At 32.2% G+C, this 19819-nt stretch overlaps 1 protein-coding gene and 1 long non-coding RNA gene across 4 annotated transcripts in view; one reads left to right on the top strand and one right to left on the bottom strand.

Annotated features, from left to right (window-relative positions):
* The window catches only part of LOC136038261 (uncharacterized), an 84493-nt gene extending 76846 nt beyond the window's left edge, over positions 1 to 7647 (bottom strand). For all 3 annotated transcript variants that reach the window (XR_010620163.1, XR_010620161.1, XR_010620162.1), the window contains exon 1: positions 7572 to 7647. This is a non-coding gene — a long non-coding RNA (uncharacterized LOC136038261). The remainder of the gene's footprint in view (positions 1 to 7571) is intronic.
* Positions 1 to 19126, top strand: part of LOC136038260 (retinal homeobox protein Rx2-like) — a 34577-nt gene extending 15451 nt beyond the window's left edge. The window contains exons 3-4 of the mRNA XM_065721376.1: positions 15362 to 15461; positions 18742 to 19126. Coding sequence (XP_065577448.1) covers positions 15362 to 15461; positions 18742 to 19085 — 444 coding nt within the window. The 3' untranslated portion in view covers positions 19086 to 19126. The remainder of the gene's footprint in view (positions 1 to 15361; positions 15462 to 18741) is intronic.
* Positions 19127 to 19819: the final 693 nt, after the last annotated feature.

Here is a 19819-nt window from a genome sequence, read left to right on the forward strand (position 1 = left end):
ATACGGAGTAATTTCTGTTCGTTTTAAAGTTTTAATGTCGCTCCTTACTTTCATTTAAAAAACTTGTTTTTTTTGTTTAATTACCGGTGAGGAGCAGCTTTAAAAGTGACCAACCCCTTAAAGTAGATTGTCCAGCTATTTATCAATCAACAAATATAGATCTGTATTGCCCCCTGATTTTCCTCGGCTTAGAGCAAATCATTGAAACAAACAAAGGGATTAATCGTTCTAATAGAAAGTAACTGAATTCCCACCAATATGAATCTTAGGAGTAATATCTTGGGCGTGTAACTTAATAATTTGAGTTGTTATGACAATCATTATTCTATTGGCTCGATGATGATATCGTAATGTTTATTAAATGATATATTTTTACGTAACAGAGAAACAGAGGAACATTCACACAAAAAATAATTTCTGAGCCCACAATGTCTAATCATGACAAAACACAAAATCGCAAAGAAAAGAAGAACGAGGGCAGTAAACGTTTTCACATAAATCCACAGATTTTGTTGCACAATCAAATAAAATATCTGATAATAATCTACCTGGAAGGCGATTAGCTTTTAAGAGTACTGTAAGTAAGATAAAATTGTGAAATGTCATTTAGACTTGTGTCTTTTATTCAGTTACCCTTTCACCGTTACTGAGAATGGGTCATCATATTTTAGTTTTGTGTTTTGTTTTAAGGTTTGGTTTTCTTCTATTTTTATGAGTTTATTCTGCACTGAGGACAGTCAAGCGGAGGTCTTGACCAAAATAATTGAAATTATTGACCAAAATTGAAAAAATTTTCAATTTTTTTCACTGGCTGCTTATTGTCCTAGTTTTTCTTTTCTCTTTTTCTTCTTTTCTTTGCGATTTTGCGTTTTGACATTCACACAGGTGAAACAAACCGATGCAATTTTATTTTTCGTTCTTCTTACTGGCTTGAAATTTCACCTAGGAAGTTTAAGAACCAACCTGTTTTTAAAAGGGCAGGGATATTTTTTTTTTTTTTTTTAATACAAACCAATGAAACTAAATGACACTTTCAACCATCTAGTTACAGAAAAAGAATCTCTCTTTTTCTTTTCGTTATATGCTTAGACAAGCACACAGTTTATCAGATTTTTATCATATAATTATTTACCATATTTTTGCGTATAATGTGTCGTACTTTTTGTTTAGTTTGCATTTTGTTTATAATTTAAGCCACCTACCCAAAATACTGTTTTATTTCCATTCCTGGTTGGTATTTTTACAATTGAGATAAATTTTTCTTATTTTTAAACAACCCGGTGTCGAAGTTGAAAAAGAAATTCTAAAAAGTTTCACTTTTTGGGGGCGATGTTTTGTATTTTGGTGATTTGTTTGTACCGTCTGTCTTTACAAGCAAATTTATGTCTATTTGAAATTTAGTCGAAACCGCACCATACATCGACAAAGTAGAATCTATAGCCTACATTTGCGATAACCTAGGCCTGGTTTAGTTGTTCAAACAAAAACTATTTTCTTGAAATATAACATTTCCTGTTACTTTCTCAACCTTTTCAATATTAATCTAGAAAAAAATTGATGAGTCCTAGTCTACCTAAGACTAAGTTTGATTTAACTAACCTAGGCCAAGCTTAATTTTTCAAAAAGACAGTGTTGGTTATTTCCTTGAAACTAAATTTTTTTCAATATTAGTCTGGAAAAAGTGATGAGACCTAGTATACCTAGGACGATGTTTAATTTAACTAATGTAAGCTAAGTTTAGGCGTTTAAACAGAAAATATTTCCTTGAAGTAAAGCATTTTCCGTTACTTTCTCAGTGCTTTCAATGTTAATCAAACAAATTGTTTGAGTCCTAATTTACCTAGGACTGAGTTTCATTTAACTAACCTAGGCGAAGTTCAATTTTTCAAAAAGAAAATGTTGGCTATTTCCTTGAAATATGGAATTTTCTGTTACTTTCTCAATGACTTTAGTATTAACCAGAGAAATTGTTGAGTCCTAGTTTACCTAGGACAGAGTTTAATTTAACTAAACTAAGCTAAATTCAATTTTTGAACAAGAAAATATTGAATATTTTTTTGAAATATAAAAATTTCTCTTTCAATATTAATCCAGAAAAAGATTATTGGGTCAATTCATTCGAGAGGTTCCAGAAATAGTGTTTTCCTAAGTCCTACTCAAAGGTGCCTGCAGAAAATTTTGCAGGGGAAGGGGCAGATATCAGAATAGCAGTGGGGGGGAGCACGGTAATATATTTTAGAATATATTTTCTTTGGAGTGAGTTTATTTTCAACACAGTTAGAAAAAAAAATCCTCAAATGAAAATAACAACTAACTTTGCATGCAAAATGAAAGGAAACTCAGCAAATTTGAAACGACAAGGATTCCTGGCAATGAGATCAATCCTTTTAATCAATAAAATATTTAATTAATATTCATTTAATCTTAATCCAGTATTTTCCAACCCTAGAGTAAAATAAAATCACACTCAAACCGAAATTATAGAAATTTTATTGTCTCCCGAGAATACAACAGGTGTAGACTAGTCTTTATACAATCTCCTAAGCCTTAGAAGAAGCTATAGAAGAGTTAGAGATAGGTACTTAAAAGTGGCCTCCAATGGGATATTTTAGGCTCTGAGTTCATTTCTGAAAGTTTCATTTATCTTCCCTGGATCCCTAAGATCTCAAAAGACCCCAAAGTGGCATTTTGCTGGGATCTTAACATTTCTGAGGGCCCGTACTCAAAACTGACCCTGCCTGCATGGATGGTCATGTAAAATATATTTCTTTCATAGCAGGTTAGTTCTTTCCTGTGAACTGAAATCAATTACATCTTCAGACATTTGAAAAAAAATACATAATTGCTAAAGAAAAACTAAATTTAAACTTACAATTCATGTGTCAAATTGACCCTTTTTCTTTTGATGCTCAAATTCAACTGATAAAATGAATAGGCTCAAATAAAATTGTTTATCAAAAGGAAATCTTATCGAATAGTCCATTACAACGAACTGCAAGCAAGTGGCATCTCTGGCCATTATTCACCAAAACTAAAATCGGAATTCTGATGACAATTGACACATCAAGAGAATTGGCTTTTTATACTGATTCTAAATCTGTAAAATTGGCTAAAACAGAATTTGGCAAAAAACAGAATTTGGGTGACAATTGACACGTGAACAGAATTGGCTTTTTATGCTGATTCTAAATATGTAAAATTGACTAAAAACAGAATTTGGCTAAAAACAAAATTTTGATGACAATTGACACAATTAACAGAATTGGCTTTTTATGCTGATTCTAAATATGTAAAATTGGCTAAAAACAGAATTTTGATGACAATTGACACATCAACAGAATTTGCTTTTTATGCTGATTCTAAATATGTAAAATTCATCCAATTTATTGTCACCTACCAAAAGCTACAAATCTACCGCTCCTAAAAAGGCGAGCGGTCATAGTGAAAATTGCTTCATTAGATTAATCATAGAGAACCCTGTCGTAGAGGTTTCAAGCTAAAATCTACAAAATATGGAATTTATATATTCTTTTCCAGAAGGAAGATTTTGGATGCACGTTTATTTTGTTTTATTTTATCCTAAGGACTGATCATAAAGTATAATCTTGTCGAAAATTGCTTTATTAGATTCATTATATAACAGAAATATGCCTTTAAGCTGCAGTCTACAAAATGTGGAAATGTAATTTTTTTTTTCGATTTTTCTAGAAAAAAGATGCATGTATGTTTGGTTGATGGATGTTTATTAAGATCGATGTACATTTTTTTTTGTTTTGTTTTTTTCCCCTGGGATGATCGCATCAAATTAGAGATCCTAGAAAATTGGAAGAGAGCATAAACATAACTTTAACATAAATTAAAAGTTTCGATAAGTGACTATACAAATTGTGTCATCGGTAAGTTTTGTTTTCTTCCATTTTGTAAAACCAATGTGCGACATTGCCCAAAATAATTTTGCGATCAATTAAAAATTAAATAAATTAATTAAAAATTCTGCGCTACTAATCGATTTAAAAGTACCAAACAACTGTGTTTTAGGATTCCCAGCTACAGAGGCAGTAGTACCAAATGATGGCAGTAGCCTACTGTATTTGAGTAAGTTAAAAATCACACCATCAGATTCAGCGTATCGGAGAACCCTACCGTAAAAGTTTCATGCTTCTATCAACAAAAAAGTGGAATTTTGTATTTTTTGCCAGAAGACAAATCACGAATGTGTGTTTATTCGTTTTGTTTTTTTTGTTTTTTTTTCCAAGGGGTGTTCGTGTCGACGCAGTTGTCCTAGAATATCGCAAGAGGTCTCATTCTGACTGAAATTGAAAGTTCTAGTGCCCTTTTTAAGTGACCAAAAAATTGGAGGGGACCTAGTCCCCCTCCCACGCACATTTTTTCCTCGAAGTCACCAGATCAAAATTTTGAAATAGCCATTCTGTTCAGCTTAGTCGAAAACTTAATAAATATGTCTTTGGGGATGACTTCTACCCCCAGTCCCCGGGGGAGGGGCTGCAAGTTACAAACTTTGATCATTGTTTACATATAGCGATTGTGATTATGAAATGTACACACGTCTCAGGGGGACCTTTTCGCATTGGGGTGGGGGCGGGTCGTGGGGAAGAGGCTACATGGGAGGATCTTTCCATAGAGGAATTTTTCATGAGAGAAGAGAATTTCCATGAAGGGGGCACAGGATTTTCTAGCATTATTAAAAAAAAAACAATGAAAAAATAAATAATTTTTTTCAACTGGAAGAAATGAGCAGCATTAAAACTTAAAACGAACATAAAACATTGCGCATATAAGGGTGTTCGTCTCCTCCACAATACCGTGCTCTTTACACTAAGGTATTTTTAGCAATTTCAACTATTTATTCTAAGGCCTTTGTGATTCAGGGGTCATTCTTTAAGAGTTGGGACCAAATTCAAGCTTTATTGTAAAGAACGAGGTATTGACGAGGGGGTGAACCCCCTCATATTCGTAATGAATATGTAAATATAGAAATTCGTTACGTAAGTTAATTCGTAAGGTACGTATGTTTATTATTAACAAACACGTTCGTAAAAAATAAGAAAATCTAGTTGCATTTTTAAGCAACCCAAAATTGGAAGGTAACTAGGCCTCCTCGCCCATTCTTTTTTATCAAAATCGTCCGATCAAAACTATGAGAAAGCCATTTAGCCAAAAACAAAATAATATGTAAATTTCGTTTTAATTATGCATGTGCGGTAAGCCAAAATCAAACCATGCATTAATTAAAAAACATTCAGAAATTAAATTAAGAAAACAAGTTTTTTAAACTGCAAGTAAGGAGCGACATTAAAACTAAAAACGAACAGAAATTATTCCGTATATAAAAGGGTTTGACCCCTCCTCAACGCCTTGCTCTTTACGCTAAAGTTTTTTAGTTTTTTAAATAGTAGAGCTGAGAGAAAGAGTCAAACTTTAGCGTAAACAGCCAGGCGTTGAGGAGGAATCAACCCCTTTATATACGGAATATTTTCTGCTCGTTTTAAGTTTTAATGTCGCTCCTTACTTGCAGTTTAAAAAACCTGTTTTCTTATATAAAATATTGTATAGCATCGCGTTTATTGATGTGTAATTGCGCATCAACTATCGTGAAGGAGGGAGGGGGGTCATTTTGAAGGTGGGGGTGGGGGCAGATACCAAAAGAGTCCATTTTAATACCTAAACTGCTACCTCTAAGTGAATTTTCAGACACATATAGAAAGAGTATGGTGGGGGGGTAGGATTCATTTAAAATACTTTTCTATGTAGTATAAAATATTACATTCCCACGCCTATCGGAACAGAGGTGGAAAGGACAATGCGGATGAGGAGCCTCACCATAAAATTTCTTTCGTTGTGGGGGGGGGTCCGATGCTACTAAGAACTTTGATTTCAGTTTAAATGGTAATATCTCCTATTTATTATACAAATATTTCAAAGTATTGAAAGATGATGTATAATGCATTTATTGGTCATAAAATCCTATTTTAAAGATTATGATGGCTTCAGTCACATAGAAAATCAAAATTCGTCTAGGAATTCGTCCATGAACAAAAATACTAGTCTTTGCAAATTTTGACAGTATATTCAAATTTTGTATCATTGAAATTTAAATTGTAATCGAACATTTGAATTCTTAAGCACAAAAATTGAAAAAGTAGGTGTCACTAATTTATTTACAATTATCGACATATCCATTCTAAAAGCAATAAAACAAGCATTTGAGGGGCCAGCGCCGCACATTATATTCTGAATCAAAAATGAAATTTCAAATTTTTGAAATATTAAAAGAAATTTTTAATTTTTGAAGGTTTTTCAACTGAAAGTAAGGAGCAACTTTGAAACCTAAAAGAAACAAAGATTTTATATGAAGGGGAATAACTCCTTCTCAACTCTTGTCCATTTTTAGAACATTTACTGCAACACAAGAGCCATTGAATTGAAAAGAAATAGTTTTTCAAAGTACTAAAAAACTTTAGCTTAATGAGCGAGGAGTTGAGGAGGGGGCACCGCACTTATATACAGAATAAATCCAGTCCACTTTAAGTTTTAAAGTTGCCCCCACTCTTAGTTGTTTTTCTACTCATATTTCACCCCATGGAAAAAAGGTCAATATTTCAATGCTCGCCTTCTGTTTTTTTATGATGGGCTGAAAAGCATAGTGAAAAATATTTTTGGAAGACAGTAAAAAAAAAGAATGTCAAGTAAAACATAAGTATATAAAAGGGACAAAGTAAAGTAATTTCAAAATATACACAAAAAAAAACCTACTTATGAATGATGAGATAGGAACTCCTAACATTCATTTCTATCGAGTAACGAAGTGTTGAATGGACTTTTAAAAATATCACATTTTTGAGCTTTCATATCAACGCCGATATATTTAATGCTCTCAGACTCAGACAGTGTAACGTTTTCAAAGTAGTTGGTTGAAAGTCACGCATTGAAAATGCGTGATTAAAAAAATCGAATAAGATAATCAAATGATTAAAAAAATCAAATAAGACTTGGTGTTAATAAGAAATACTGTACTTGCTGAATGTTACTGAGTAATATTGATTATTATTTTTATTTTAATAAAGTGGGTCAATGCAGTCACTCCTGGTAAAAAAAAGTAATAATGAAACACAAAAAAACATATTTATTTCTGGGAGAAAATAACTTATTAAAAATTTATTATTATTATGACTTCAGATATCGGCTCTACGGTAAACAGGCTTGCTCAACTCGACGGCGTATATCGCCTTTATAAGTTGTTTGCCTTCTTTTTCTATAATCCATCTTATATATTTCCTTCTTATTGTTGTTGTATATGTATATATACGGCCTGCAAAACGGCTTTCAATAAAGTCATTCATTCAGTCATCAGGATTATCGCCTTTATAAGTTGTTGTCCTTCTTTTTCTATAATCAGTCTTGTATAACAAACAAATGCAAAGTTGAAACAACAGGGAAAATCTTTTCAAGACAATGGAAGTCAATTCTGTGAATATTTCGGCCCTGTGTCCAAGGGCCGTCTTCAGCACAATACGAGAAAGAAAAAAATATGTATATATAAATAAACTTACATTAAAATGCGAAAATTAAAACTAATAATGTTAAAAACTTTTATAAAACAGCCCTAGCATCCTTACTTCAACGAAGTTCAACCAAGACTGGCAAAACGATTGAAGTGAGAAGATAAATTCATTCAAACAAAACATAACAAAGTGATTAAATGCAATTTTTCAGTTGCATTAAATGCAAATGCAATAAAGTCATTCATTCCAGTCATCGGGTTTATCGTCTTTATAAGTTGTTGTCCTTCTTTTTCTAAAATGATGCAAACTATCTTAAGTACTAATAACTAGAGATGTTTACTTCAAACTCGAAACAAATACATTCGGAATAAAAAGCCGGTTCTTTGATTTAATGCAATGAAGATCTAGGTTCTTATGCTTTCATTATTGAATTAAATAAAAAAAAACTAATTTTTTTAGCTGAAAGTAAGGAGCGACATTAAAACTTAAAACGAACAGAAATTGTTCCGTATATGAAATGGGCTATCCCCTCCGCAATCCCTTGCTCTTTACGCTAAAGCTTTTAATTGTTTTAAAAAATAGAATTGCGGCAAAGAGTCAAACTTTAGCGTAAAGAGCGAGGGATTGCGGAGGGGACAGCCCATTTCATATACGGAGTAATTTCTGTTCGTTTTAAGTTTTAATGTCGCTCCTTACTTTGAGCTAAAAAAATTAGTTTTTTTTTTATTTAATTTCTGAACGTTTTTGAATTAATGCATGTTTGGTTTTGGCTCTCCGCACATAAATTATTGAAATGAAATTTGTATATTAATTCTTTTTTTGGCTAAATGGCTTTCTCTTAGTTTCGATCAGATGATTTTGAGAAATAAGGGGCGGAGAAGGAGGTCTAGTTGCCCTCCAATTTTTCGGTTACATAAAAATGCAACTAGAACTTTTAATTTTTAACGAATGTTTTTATTAGTAAAAAATATACGTAACTTAAGAATTAACTTACGTAACAAACTTTCACAATCTTATATTTTTATTATGTATACGAGGAGGTTTGTACCCTCGTTAATACCTCGCTCTTTACACTAAATCGTAAGTTTTGTCCCAATTCTTTAAGAATGACCCCTGAATCAGAAAGGCCATAGAATAAATAGTTGAAATTACTAAAAATACTTTAGCATAAAGAGTGAGGTATTTATCTCCTCCTAAATACCTCGCTCTTTATGCTAAAGTATTTTTAGAACCCATCATATGCGTAATAATCTCTGTTCGTTTTAAGTTTCAATGCTACTCCTTCCTTTCATTTGAAAAAACGTTTTCATATTTATTTTTCATTGTTTTCTTATAGTAATGCTAGAAAATCCTGCGCCCTTTACATTGAATTTTTCTTCCCCCATGATAGATTCCTCCAAGGAAAGATCCTCCAACGTAGCCCCCTCCCCTCAGCCCCACCCCAAAACAAAATAAAATCCCCCTGAAAACGTCTGTACACTTCCCAATAACCATTACTATATGTAAACACTGGTCAAAGTTTGTAACTTGCAGCCCCTCTCCCAGGGATTGTGGGGGAGTAAGTCATCCCCAAAGACACAGTTATTATGGTTTTCGACTATGCTGAACAAAATGGCTATCTCAAAATTTTGATTCGTTGACTTTGGGAAAAAATGAGCGTGGGAGGGGGCCTAGATGCCCTCCGATTTTTTTGGTCACTTAAAAAGGGCACTAGAACTTTTCATTTCCGTTAGAATGAGCCCTCTTGCGACATTCTAGGACCACTTGGTCGATACGATGACCCCTGGGAAAAAGAAAAAAAAACAAACAAATAAACACGCACCCGTGATTTGTCTTCTGGCAAAAAATACAAAATTCCACATTTTGTAGATAGGAGCTTGAAACTTCTACAGTAGGGTTCTCTGATACGCTGAATCTGATGATGTCATTTTCGTTAAGATTCTACGACTTTTAGGGGGTGTTGCCCCCTATTTTCTTAAATAGGGCAAATTTTTTCAGGCTCGTAACTTTTGATGGGTAAGACTAAACTTGATGAAAATATATTTAAAATCAGCATTAAAATGCGATTCTTTTGATGTAGCTATTGATATCAAAATTCAATTTTTTAGAGTTTTGGTTACTATTGAGCCGGGTCGCTCCTTACTACAGGTCGTTACCACGAACTGTTTGAAAGGATCACCGTTTACCTACTATTCATCCCTGTAAAGAATTCATTTCTTTTACTTCGAACAAGTCAAAGAGAAAAATAATTGTGGAAAACCGGAAAGGAGTATTTAGAGCCCATTAGAAACCATATTTAAAGAACCATATTTATATAGAACCCATATTTGCAGACAGCCAGCCATGGCTCGCCACACAATTTTCCATGGTTTTCCCTACTCTGCTCTCTTTCCTGATGCTTGACAAGTTATTTCATTTTCATAGATGAAATAATTTCACAGATTACTTGTTGAAATTCCTGCTTTATCAAAAAAAGAAGAAAATCATTATCACATGTATGAAAACACTTTTTACTCTATGGTGCCTCAGGGACATCAGTCAAAGAGAATTTAGGGGATAGGGGGAAGGATTTTTTCCCAATTTTGTTAATAAAGATACAAAGGTGGGGGAAAATATTTACAATGAAAATAACAAAAGAATTTGTTTTGAAAATATTAAGGGCGAGGGGAAATGGCCCCTTGTCCCCCTCCAATTGGGGCTACTGCATTATATGGCCATTTTATTGTTTTTGGGACATAATGTCCATTTCTCCTCTGATATTTAGCGCGTTAGCCATATTTTTTTCAATGTATTTATGTGTTTCGACGATTAATATACGTTTACTTTTATATATATTACCTTGTAATTACCTTCTAATTAACTTTTAATTACCTTCATGGCCATAATGCCTAACCTAGCCTGTTCTTTCGAAACTTAAAGCTTGACGAGTTGCTTTATCTCCAGTGAAGAAAGAGATGCTCTTTTTGTTGAAATTTTCTCTGTCTGGAAGTGCACTAAGCCAGAAGGCCATTTTTTCGCAGAAAAAAGAAAAAAAAACAAAAAACAATACACTATGTATTAAATCCCTTTTTGTTGCTAGTTTTTATTTTTATTACTATATGTAATGAATTACATATAATTTATTTTATATGTTTTACATTAATATATATTTATATATTTTTATATATTTTATTTTATAGTACATTTTTATTACTTCTATATATACTATTTTTATTACTATATGACCAATTTACTGTTTTCAGAGAAAAAAAAAAAAAAAAAAAAAACAGGCAGCATTGTCATTCTTCCTTTGATGTTGCAGACGGTTATCACTTTTTCCTAAACACATTTATATGTTTCTATATTACAAAGATAATGATTAATACAAAGGGGGAAAGACCTTTTTAAGTTCATTTTTCCAGTCTGTTTGATAAATCATGTTTGTATCCTTGATCCTTGTAAATTGCTCTAGATGAAAAATTCATTTCTTATCTAATTTTTAAAGCATTTCTTTCTTTTGTTCTAGAGCAACACTGGAAGGATCGGGAATTAGTCCTGTCTTTCACTAAATGTGAAAAAAACGAGCGTGGGAGGGGGCCTAGGTGCCCTCCGATTTTTTTTGTCACTTAAATAGGGCATTAGAAATTTTAATTTCCGTTAGAATGACCCCTCTCGCGACATCTTGGAACCACCAGGTCGATACAATCACCCCTCGGAAAAAAACACAAGAAAAAAAAACAAATAAACACGCATCCGTGATCTGTCTTCTGGCAAATAATACAAAATTCCACATATTTGTAGATAGGAGCTTGAAACTTCTACAATAGTGTTCTTTGATACGCTGAATCTGATGGTTTTATTTTCGTTAAGATTATATGACTTTTAGGGGGTGTTTCCCCTATTATCTAAAATAAGGTAAATTTTCTCAGGCTCGTAACTTTTAATAGGTAAGACTAAACTTGATGAAACTTATATATTTAAAATTAGCATAAAAATACAATTCTTTTGATGCAACTATTGGTATCAAAATTCCGTTTTTTAGAGTTTCGGTTACTATTCAGCCGGGTCACCCCTTATCTACAGTTCGTTACAACGAACTGTTTGATAAATATGTTGCTTCATCTTTGTCTTGTCACGAGCACAGTATCGTCAAGGCTATTCATTGGATCAGCTACCACAAGTTGACCCATTAAGGATAAGGCTTCGAACCATGCACAGCTCCTAGATCCTTTTGATATATAAATAACCATTCGGTAGTATAGGCCTCAAGCAAAAAATACAATTGAAAATTATTTATACAAGCTATGTAAGTTTATAAATAGAATATTTGGGCTGAAATTTATTTCATAAGTTGCGCAAGTGCAATAATTCTTCTTACTATTTCAAAATTTAGCGGCAAAGTTTATGTAGATGTTGACCTAGCAGACTGTCAAACAGTTCGTAATAACGAACTGCAGTAAGGAGTGACCCGGCACAATAGTAACCAAAACTCTAAAAAACAGAATTTTTACAACAATAGTTACATCAAAAGAATTGTATTTTATGCTGATTTTAAATTTTAAATTTCATTAAGTTTAGACTTGCCCATCAAAAGTTAAGAGCCTGAGAAAATTTGCCTTATTTTAGAAAATAGGGGGAAACACTCCTTAAAAGTCATAGAATCTTAACGAAAATCACACCATCAGATTCAGCGTATCAGAGAACCCTGCAGCAGAAGGCTGTTCCCTCCTCAACGCCTCGCTCTTTACGCTAAAGTTTGACTCTTTCTCTCAACTCTACTTTTTAAAACAGTAAAAAGCTTTAGCGTAAAGAGTGGGGCGTTGAGGAGGGAACAGCCCCTTTCATATACAGAATACTTTCTGTTCGTTTTAAGTTTTAATATCGCTCCTTACTTTCAGTTAAAAAAACTCTTTTTTTATTTAATTCGTTCACAATCAAATACAAACGCCAACGGCCAAGATATATCAAAATTAGTTTCAACGTTTCAACCACATCATTTTCCGTTCTGTTTGATAAATCGAGTTCGTATTGTATCCTTGATGCTAGTAAATTGCCCTTGATGAAAAATCCATTTACTAACTCATTTGTAGGAAACTATTTCAATAAGATTTTTAAACAAAGGGGGAAAAGAATAGAGACTCATTTTGAACTCAATTTCATACCTTTTCTGTAATATCTGTTTTTCCATTGTTAAGGATTAGGAATTTCCACTCATCTCTTAATACTGGAGTAAGTGGTACTGATTAACTTTTAAGGAGGAGAACCTTGAAAAGAACTACTTCTGTTAATCGACAGATGGCGACCAAATAATAAACTTTGATTTTATTTCTAAGGATAAGTCGGCTAGGTAATTCAAAAGGTGGTATGTTACACAATGTACTGCTTATAACATGTGTTTTGGCAAACTCTTAGCATCTTTTCTTCTAAGCCACCAGGAAAGGCTCTCCAAGGTGTTTAAAACAGAAAAAGTTGATTATTTAGGTTAAAAGTTGGTAAATTTATAGTTTTTCCTATTACTTCGCTAGGTAGAAGAGACCACTCGATACCTCTTTTTGTGTTCTTTCCAAATATACTAACTACGCTTGACTATTAGCTATTGATATTATAAAAAAATCTTACGTTTAATCAAAGACTTTCGGAGAATTTAACTAATAGGGATTAATAGTTACTTTAATATTTAATTAACATTTAATTTAATATTCAATTTAATATTTTAACTTATTTAATCAAATTAGTAACTTCGCTTCGCATATTCCATTTTAAGCACTTAAAGGACGAACGTTTTTCTTATATTTTGCAGTAATAAATAGTTTCCAAAAATAATAAAACTACTTTAACACAATTTTAAATACTTACTTATCTTATTCCTAAAAGGGCATTGCTTCGCTTTACCGCTGTCCTTTGATGTATACTCTATATACTCAAATTACATTTTACGATAGCGCAACTTTTTTCTTCTTTACTGTTTTACGGCGAACACCAGTCACTCGGTGGAAAGAAAAGTATCACACTAATTTATTAGATAGTGTGAATATATGTATATTTATCAATTAGAAAGGGAGGGGGGCTTAAAGTGAACCAATGAATTTTTTGGAATGAGATCAGTAAGCATTTATGGTTGTTTTAAAGCAGAAATGGGATTTTTTGTAATCGTTTTCTACTTGCAAATAATGAGGAACAAGTTTTCAGTATAAGGGTCCCTTTAGGGTGTCAAAATGAAATTGCAAAAGGGAACGATTAGCATATTTGGAGACCATAAAAAGACACATCTTGTAGTGTGTTCGCCTATTACCTAGCAAAAGTAATGGAACAACTAAAAATTTAGAATAAAAGTTAGTTTAACAGGTTAATACCGCATGACACCTTAGGTATTACGGCATTCGATGTTGTCATCCTCCCAATTTTCACTGAAGATTTTTGCTAAAAACGTTGTTTATGGAAACAGTCGTAATTGTTGATCTGAATGATCCAACAGTTCGTGAAATCCTTCAAGTCTAAACTTATAACTCCATTTGGGGTAAAATTTAAAGCAGCATTTAAAGACATACAATGACAAAATTATCTTAAAAATAAAATACTGAACTTTGTCAAAAAAAAACTTCTAATCAGGCATAGGCTACACTCCAAACAGATGTTCTGTACCAACTCTGAAAAATCGGCATACCAATCTTGTTAGTAATATCACAAGGAAAAGATTTCTGGTTAGAAAAAAGAACATGGCGAACAAAATTCAGATTATGTTGACCTCTTAACCAGATTTTTAATTAATGAAGAATTCTTTGTCTCAAACTCCTGTTAACTCCTCCCGAAAAGTAAAACATATATTCAGGTTCACTTACTTACACCAGCGCTGCCAATGCGGTGGAACTGTATCTTTTTTGGTATAATTCTTTCGGAAATCTTTTCTGGCAAATAGTTTGGTAAATTTGAGCTATATTCGCCTAGTAAAGTTATACTTTTCAAAAATTTCGGAGCTCTTCAAGTCACCTTTAAAGATTTAAGCAAAAGAAAAGGGATTTTCATATATCACAAAGGCTAGAGCCGCTGGTTTCTCAAGATTCATTTTTTCGTTTTGTCATGGTAGGCCAGTTCGGTCTTAAATATTTACAAATATAAAATTAAGTAAACTAATTAAATTTAATTAAAGTAAAAACTATTTAACTGTGAACAATAATTATAGTTGTCAAAGAACTTTTAAAGAATATTTGGCAAATACTGTGGCTTATATTGTGGGTAAGAAAATAACAGGTCTATAGCCCTTAGAAAAAAAAAGTTGAACAACAAACACTCAGACATTTGGCCTTTATCAAAATAGTTGTCTTCAGCGTTGAGACAGAAATAATTTAAAAAATACCACTTAAGAAAAAAAAAAGAAAGAGAAAGTATCAAATCAAAGTTGAATTAAATAAAAATATATATTATCTTTATTTATATTCCTTTTTGATTTAAAATTTTAACTTTCCTTTTTGAGTGCTATGTTTTAGGCTATTTTTGTATGAACGCTGAAGGCGCATAGTTTGGTATAAGCGAAATGCTCAAGATTTCTTTATTCGTTTTGTCATGGTATAAAATATTTTTCGCCCTAAATGTTTTCGCCTGTTCGGTCTTAAATATTTTACAAAATATCATTAAGAGAAATAACTAAGTATAATTAAATTTAATCATGAACTATCTAATTTGTGAACAATAATTATAGTTTTCAAAGGCACTTTTAAATAATTTTAGCAAATGCGGTGGCTAATATTATGGGTAAATTTCCAATAAGGTTTCAAACTTTCGCGCAGAATTCCATCAGTTGAACTTCAAAAAGTGTACTGTTTAATCAATTTCTGAACAACTAATGTATATTTAATTCATAGGTTTGGTTCCAAAATCGGAGAGCAAAGTGGCGAAAAAGGGAGAAAGCATTGGGTCGTGAGTCCCCAAACTATGTACCAAATATTGGAACTCGTATTCAAGGTATACATATTTTATTATTTTAAAACGTAGGCTTTATTTTCAATCAAACTATTTCATAAGGTTAACATAATTATTAGATTAATTAATTTTACTTTACTATAAAATTAGCTTAATTATTCAATTATTGGATTGATTATTTATTTCTAATACTTAAATTTAATTAAATAATTAAATTAATTTACCATCGAGTTATTTCATTAAATTATTTTACATTAGTTATTTTCACCTCACAATCAAACCGGTTTAAATTTTAGGTAAACTCTGCTAAAGCTACATCTTAAATTTAGGGAAAAATGATTTTTCAATAAACAAAAAAAATTAACTCCGGTTTGAATGATAAATGTAGGCTTTGGTTCAGGGACATGGCACCATTTCGCTTTTGATAAATCCCTCTAAAATTATCTTTTCAATTTGACTTCTCATATTTTGAGGAGTAAGTTTCAAATTTAAAGAATGTTTGTATTTCTTTAACAAGAAGAAATATTACCACGAAAGCTAATCCTCAGTGAAATGTCACTTAAGAATATGTCAATAGCTTACCCTCATCAAAAATATAACTTCACTCTCCGTGACCAAAGAACACAAGCCATTCAGAAATGAGTCTAGTTAAATTCTAATGATGCTGCCATAGAACCTTTTATAATAAGATAACTTGTGATTTTGCTTGACGTTATGTAAATCTTATGGAACAGATTTTGTCCGTTAAGGAGGCCATACCGTGTAAACTCAGGCTGTACATCGAGTTTTTTGTTGCGTAAGCTTATGTTACGCTATGGAACAGTTAGTATCGAAGCAACAAAATTTAATTTTTGAATTTAATTTCTAGGTTACTAAAAAAATTAAAAAAAATTCTCTTAACTACTGCATTTTCTTATTTACTAAGATAAAATTCCAATTTTATTTATTAACACAATTTTCGAAGTAAATCAGTCCGACTATAACATAACATGCAATTTTGCTTGACGTTATGTAAATTTTATGGATCAGATTTTGTCCGTAGAGGAGGCCATACCGTATAAACTCAGGCTGTACATCGAGTTTTTTGTTGCGTAAGCTTATGTTACGCTATGAAAAAGTTAGTATCGAAGTAACAAAATATAATTTCTGAATTTATTTTCTAGGTTACTACAATAATTAAACAAAATTCTCTTAACTACTGTATTTTCTTATTTACTAAGATAAAATTCCAGTTTTATTTATTAACACAATTTTCGAAGTAAATCAGTCCGACTATAACATAACATGCGATTTTGCTTGACGTTATGTAAATCTTATGGTGCAGATTTTGCCCGTAAAGGAGGCCATACCGTGTAAACTCAGGCTGTACATCAAGTTTTTGTTTGCTTAAGCTTATGTTACGTTACGGAACAGTTAGTATAGATTTAACAAAATTTAATTTCTGAATTTAATTTCTAGGTTACTACAAAAATTAAACAAAATTCTCTTAATTACTACATTTTCTCATTTACTAAGATAAAATTCCAATTTTATTTAAACTCAGGCTGTACATCGAGTTTTTTGTTGCGTAAGCTTATGTTACGCTATGAAAAAGTTGTTATCGAAGCAACAAAATATAATCTGAATGTAATTTGTAGGTTACAAAATTTTCTTATTCCACTAAGATAAAATTTAAAATTTTATTTATTAACACAATTTTTGAAGCAACTCAGTGCAACTGTAACATAACCTGCGATTTTACTGTAAGTTAGGTAAATATTGTGGAGCAAATATTGTAAATAAGGAAGCAATGCCATATAAACTCAGGCTGTATATCGAGTTTTATGTTGCGTAAGCTTAGGTTACGTTATGGAACAGTTAGTATCGAAGCAACAAAATTTAATTTCTTAATTTAATTTCTAGGCTACTAAAAAAAGGTAAATGGCTGAAGAAACTTTTTTCAAGACGTTGACTACTGTTCCGCTTAAACCAAATAAACTGGTATAAACGACATTTGCCCACCCCAGAATTTAGGAAGTCACAGAAATTACAGGGATATAGGGGGGAAAATTCCAATCGGGATTGTTATTTTCACCGGCCTACAGACGTTAATTCCGAATCAGCCCCTGTGGTGATTCAAAAGGCCAATGTGTGGCACTTTTTATCAAAGTAATATTTCAAAATCGCTCTATTACAAGGAATTGATTTTAATCAATTATTTCAATATGTTAGCCCATTTCTTATTTTGGTCCGAAAATACCTAAAAGTTTTCGATTTTTTCTATGGTTTGTTTATGTCGCCTTTACAAAATGCTGAAATTATTCAAGTTTTGAAGTTTTATCAGAATGGTTTTTATCTTATGCTGAAGGCCAAAAAAGACGTTATATTACTAAATTATTCTTGTTTTCTTTACCAAAATATTTTATATTAACTTTTTAAAATGCAAAATTTGTTAGGGTGTTGACCTGTTGAGATCAGAATTGATTTTTCTTATGCTGAAGGTAAAAAAAACATGTTATATTTCCAAATTATTCATTTGTTTTTAGTCAAAATAATTTATATTGCCATCTTTAAATTCAAAAACTGTCAGAGTTTAGAGCTTTTGATACCAGAATGCGTCTTGTTTTCTGTTAAAGGCAAAAATGTGTTACGTCCTAAATTACTTTTGCATTGTTGCCAAAACACTTTATATTACCTTTAAATGACAAAAGATTGGGAAAGAATCTTAATAGTTTAAAAACCAACCGCGAAACGCAGAAAATTTGCAGGAACAAGCTCGATCCTCAGGAAATCCTGGGAAAGAGGCTTCATTGATGCCGCACGGCATGATCTAAACGGCGGTCAGAAACACCAAAAGATGGGTTTCATGTTTTTCAGTATCAATGAAAGACAAAGCAGGTCGTCCTCGTCTGGATTGGGAGAATGTCAAAAATAAAGATTTAAAGGAAATGGGAACTTCTGGGAGGGTGTAAAGAGGGAGGCCTTGAATAGATTAGGCTGGAGGAGGAGCGTGCGTAGCTGCGTTTTCCTCTGGCGGCTTGGTATTGCAGTGAGTTATTAGTAGTAGTAGTAGTAGTGTCAATGAACTGTTTGCATGGACAGCAGCGGACTTGCCTTAAAAAAACCTTGGATGTGTTCACAAAGTTGTTTGGAAAGTGTCTCAGCTTATGAGTTTACCAGTATTTGATTTTTTTGCTCTCATTATTTGATATTAATATATTAATTATTCTTTTTTTATAAAAAAAATATTTTGTAGGCTTTCAGTTTATGTGGACATTTGCATAAATATGAGAAGGAATTAGAAAATGCTATAGGTTAATCCATATTTACTTTATTTTTCTAGGATTTCCTGAGCTTCAACAAGTCTCTGGAATTGTTGGATTTCTCCCACAGACACGGATACCCAATGAACCATTTTGGAATAATATGTCCAGCATCATACCCCAAACAGTCAATCCTTTATTTGCTATGGCGCAGTTACGTGAGACAACCCACTTCTCAAACTCCATGGAGCATCTGAATTTCAACCCAGCATTTAAGTCTTTTTTAACCCAATACTTCTTAGGAGGTCCAAATACCTCATTACTGCAAACTCGTCCAGTACATGAGCTCAAAAGAGAAGTGGAAAGACCTGAGGATCTGCGAACACGAAGGCCGGATTCATCATTGTCTGAGCTGGATCCATAACTGTGCATTTTGGCTGTTCAAAATCAAAACACACTATATAACTTTTGCTAGGTTTTGTATATGTAAGCCATATTTTTTTTGGAGTTCGTCACGTGGATGTATTTCAGGCGAAAGTGCTTAAACTCAAGCACGCTCCAAGGACCATTAAACCGAAGTTAAAATTTTTAGAACCACGATATATGCTCTGTAATTTTAGTATCATATACCATGATTTAGTAACCTCTGATTTGTGTTTAGAAAAGTAAACTTAATACTAAAACAACAAAACACAAACCTAGAAGTTGAGTAAAGTACACAGCTCTGTTTCCATGGATCAAGTGGCTTTAACAGTACATACATAATTATGTCCATTAAGTGTCTTTCACAATCAAACAAGGTCTTTCATACCAGGCCAATATTAAAATCCATGAAACCATCATATTCATCGTCTAAAATCATGTTAAGCCAACTATTTGCAAATAAAAAGTGCGGTATTTAACACTAAAAGCAACTAAATTTTGGTCCAAGGCTTATATAAATAAGGTTAACAATTATACCGTTAATAGAATTAATAAGTTAATAACCATAAAAGAGGATAGTCATAACGAGATTTTTAGGTGGTCACACGAAATTAGACTATTTTAACACTAAAAGCAACTAAATTTTGGTCCAAGGCTCATATAAATAAGGTTAACAATTATAACGTTAATAGAATTAATAAGTTAATAACCATAAAAGAGCATAGTCATAACGAG

This window comes from Artemia franciscana, chromosome 17 (assembly GCF_032884065.1).
Source record: "Artemia franciscana chromosome 17, ASM3288406v1, whole genome shotgun sequence".
NCBI classification, from domain to species: Eukaryota; Metazoa; Arthropoda; class Branchiopoda; order Anostraca; family Artemiidae; genus Artemia; species Artemia franciscana.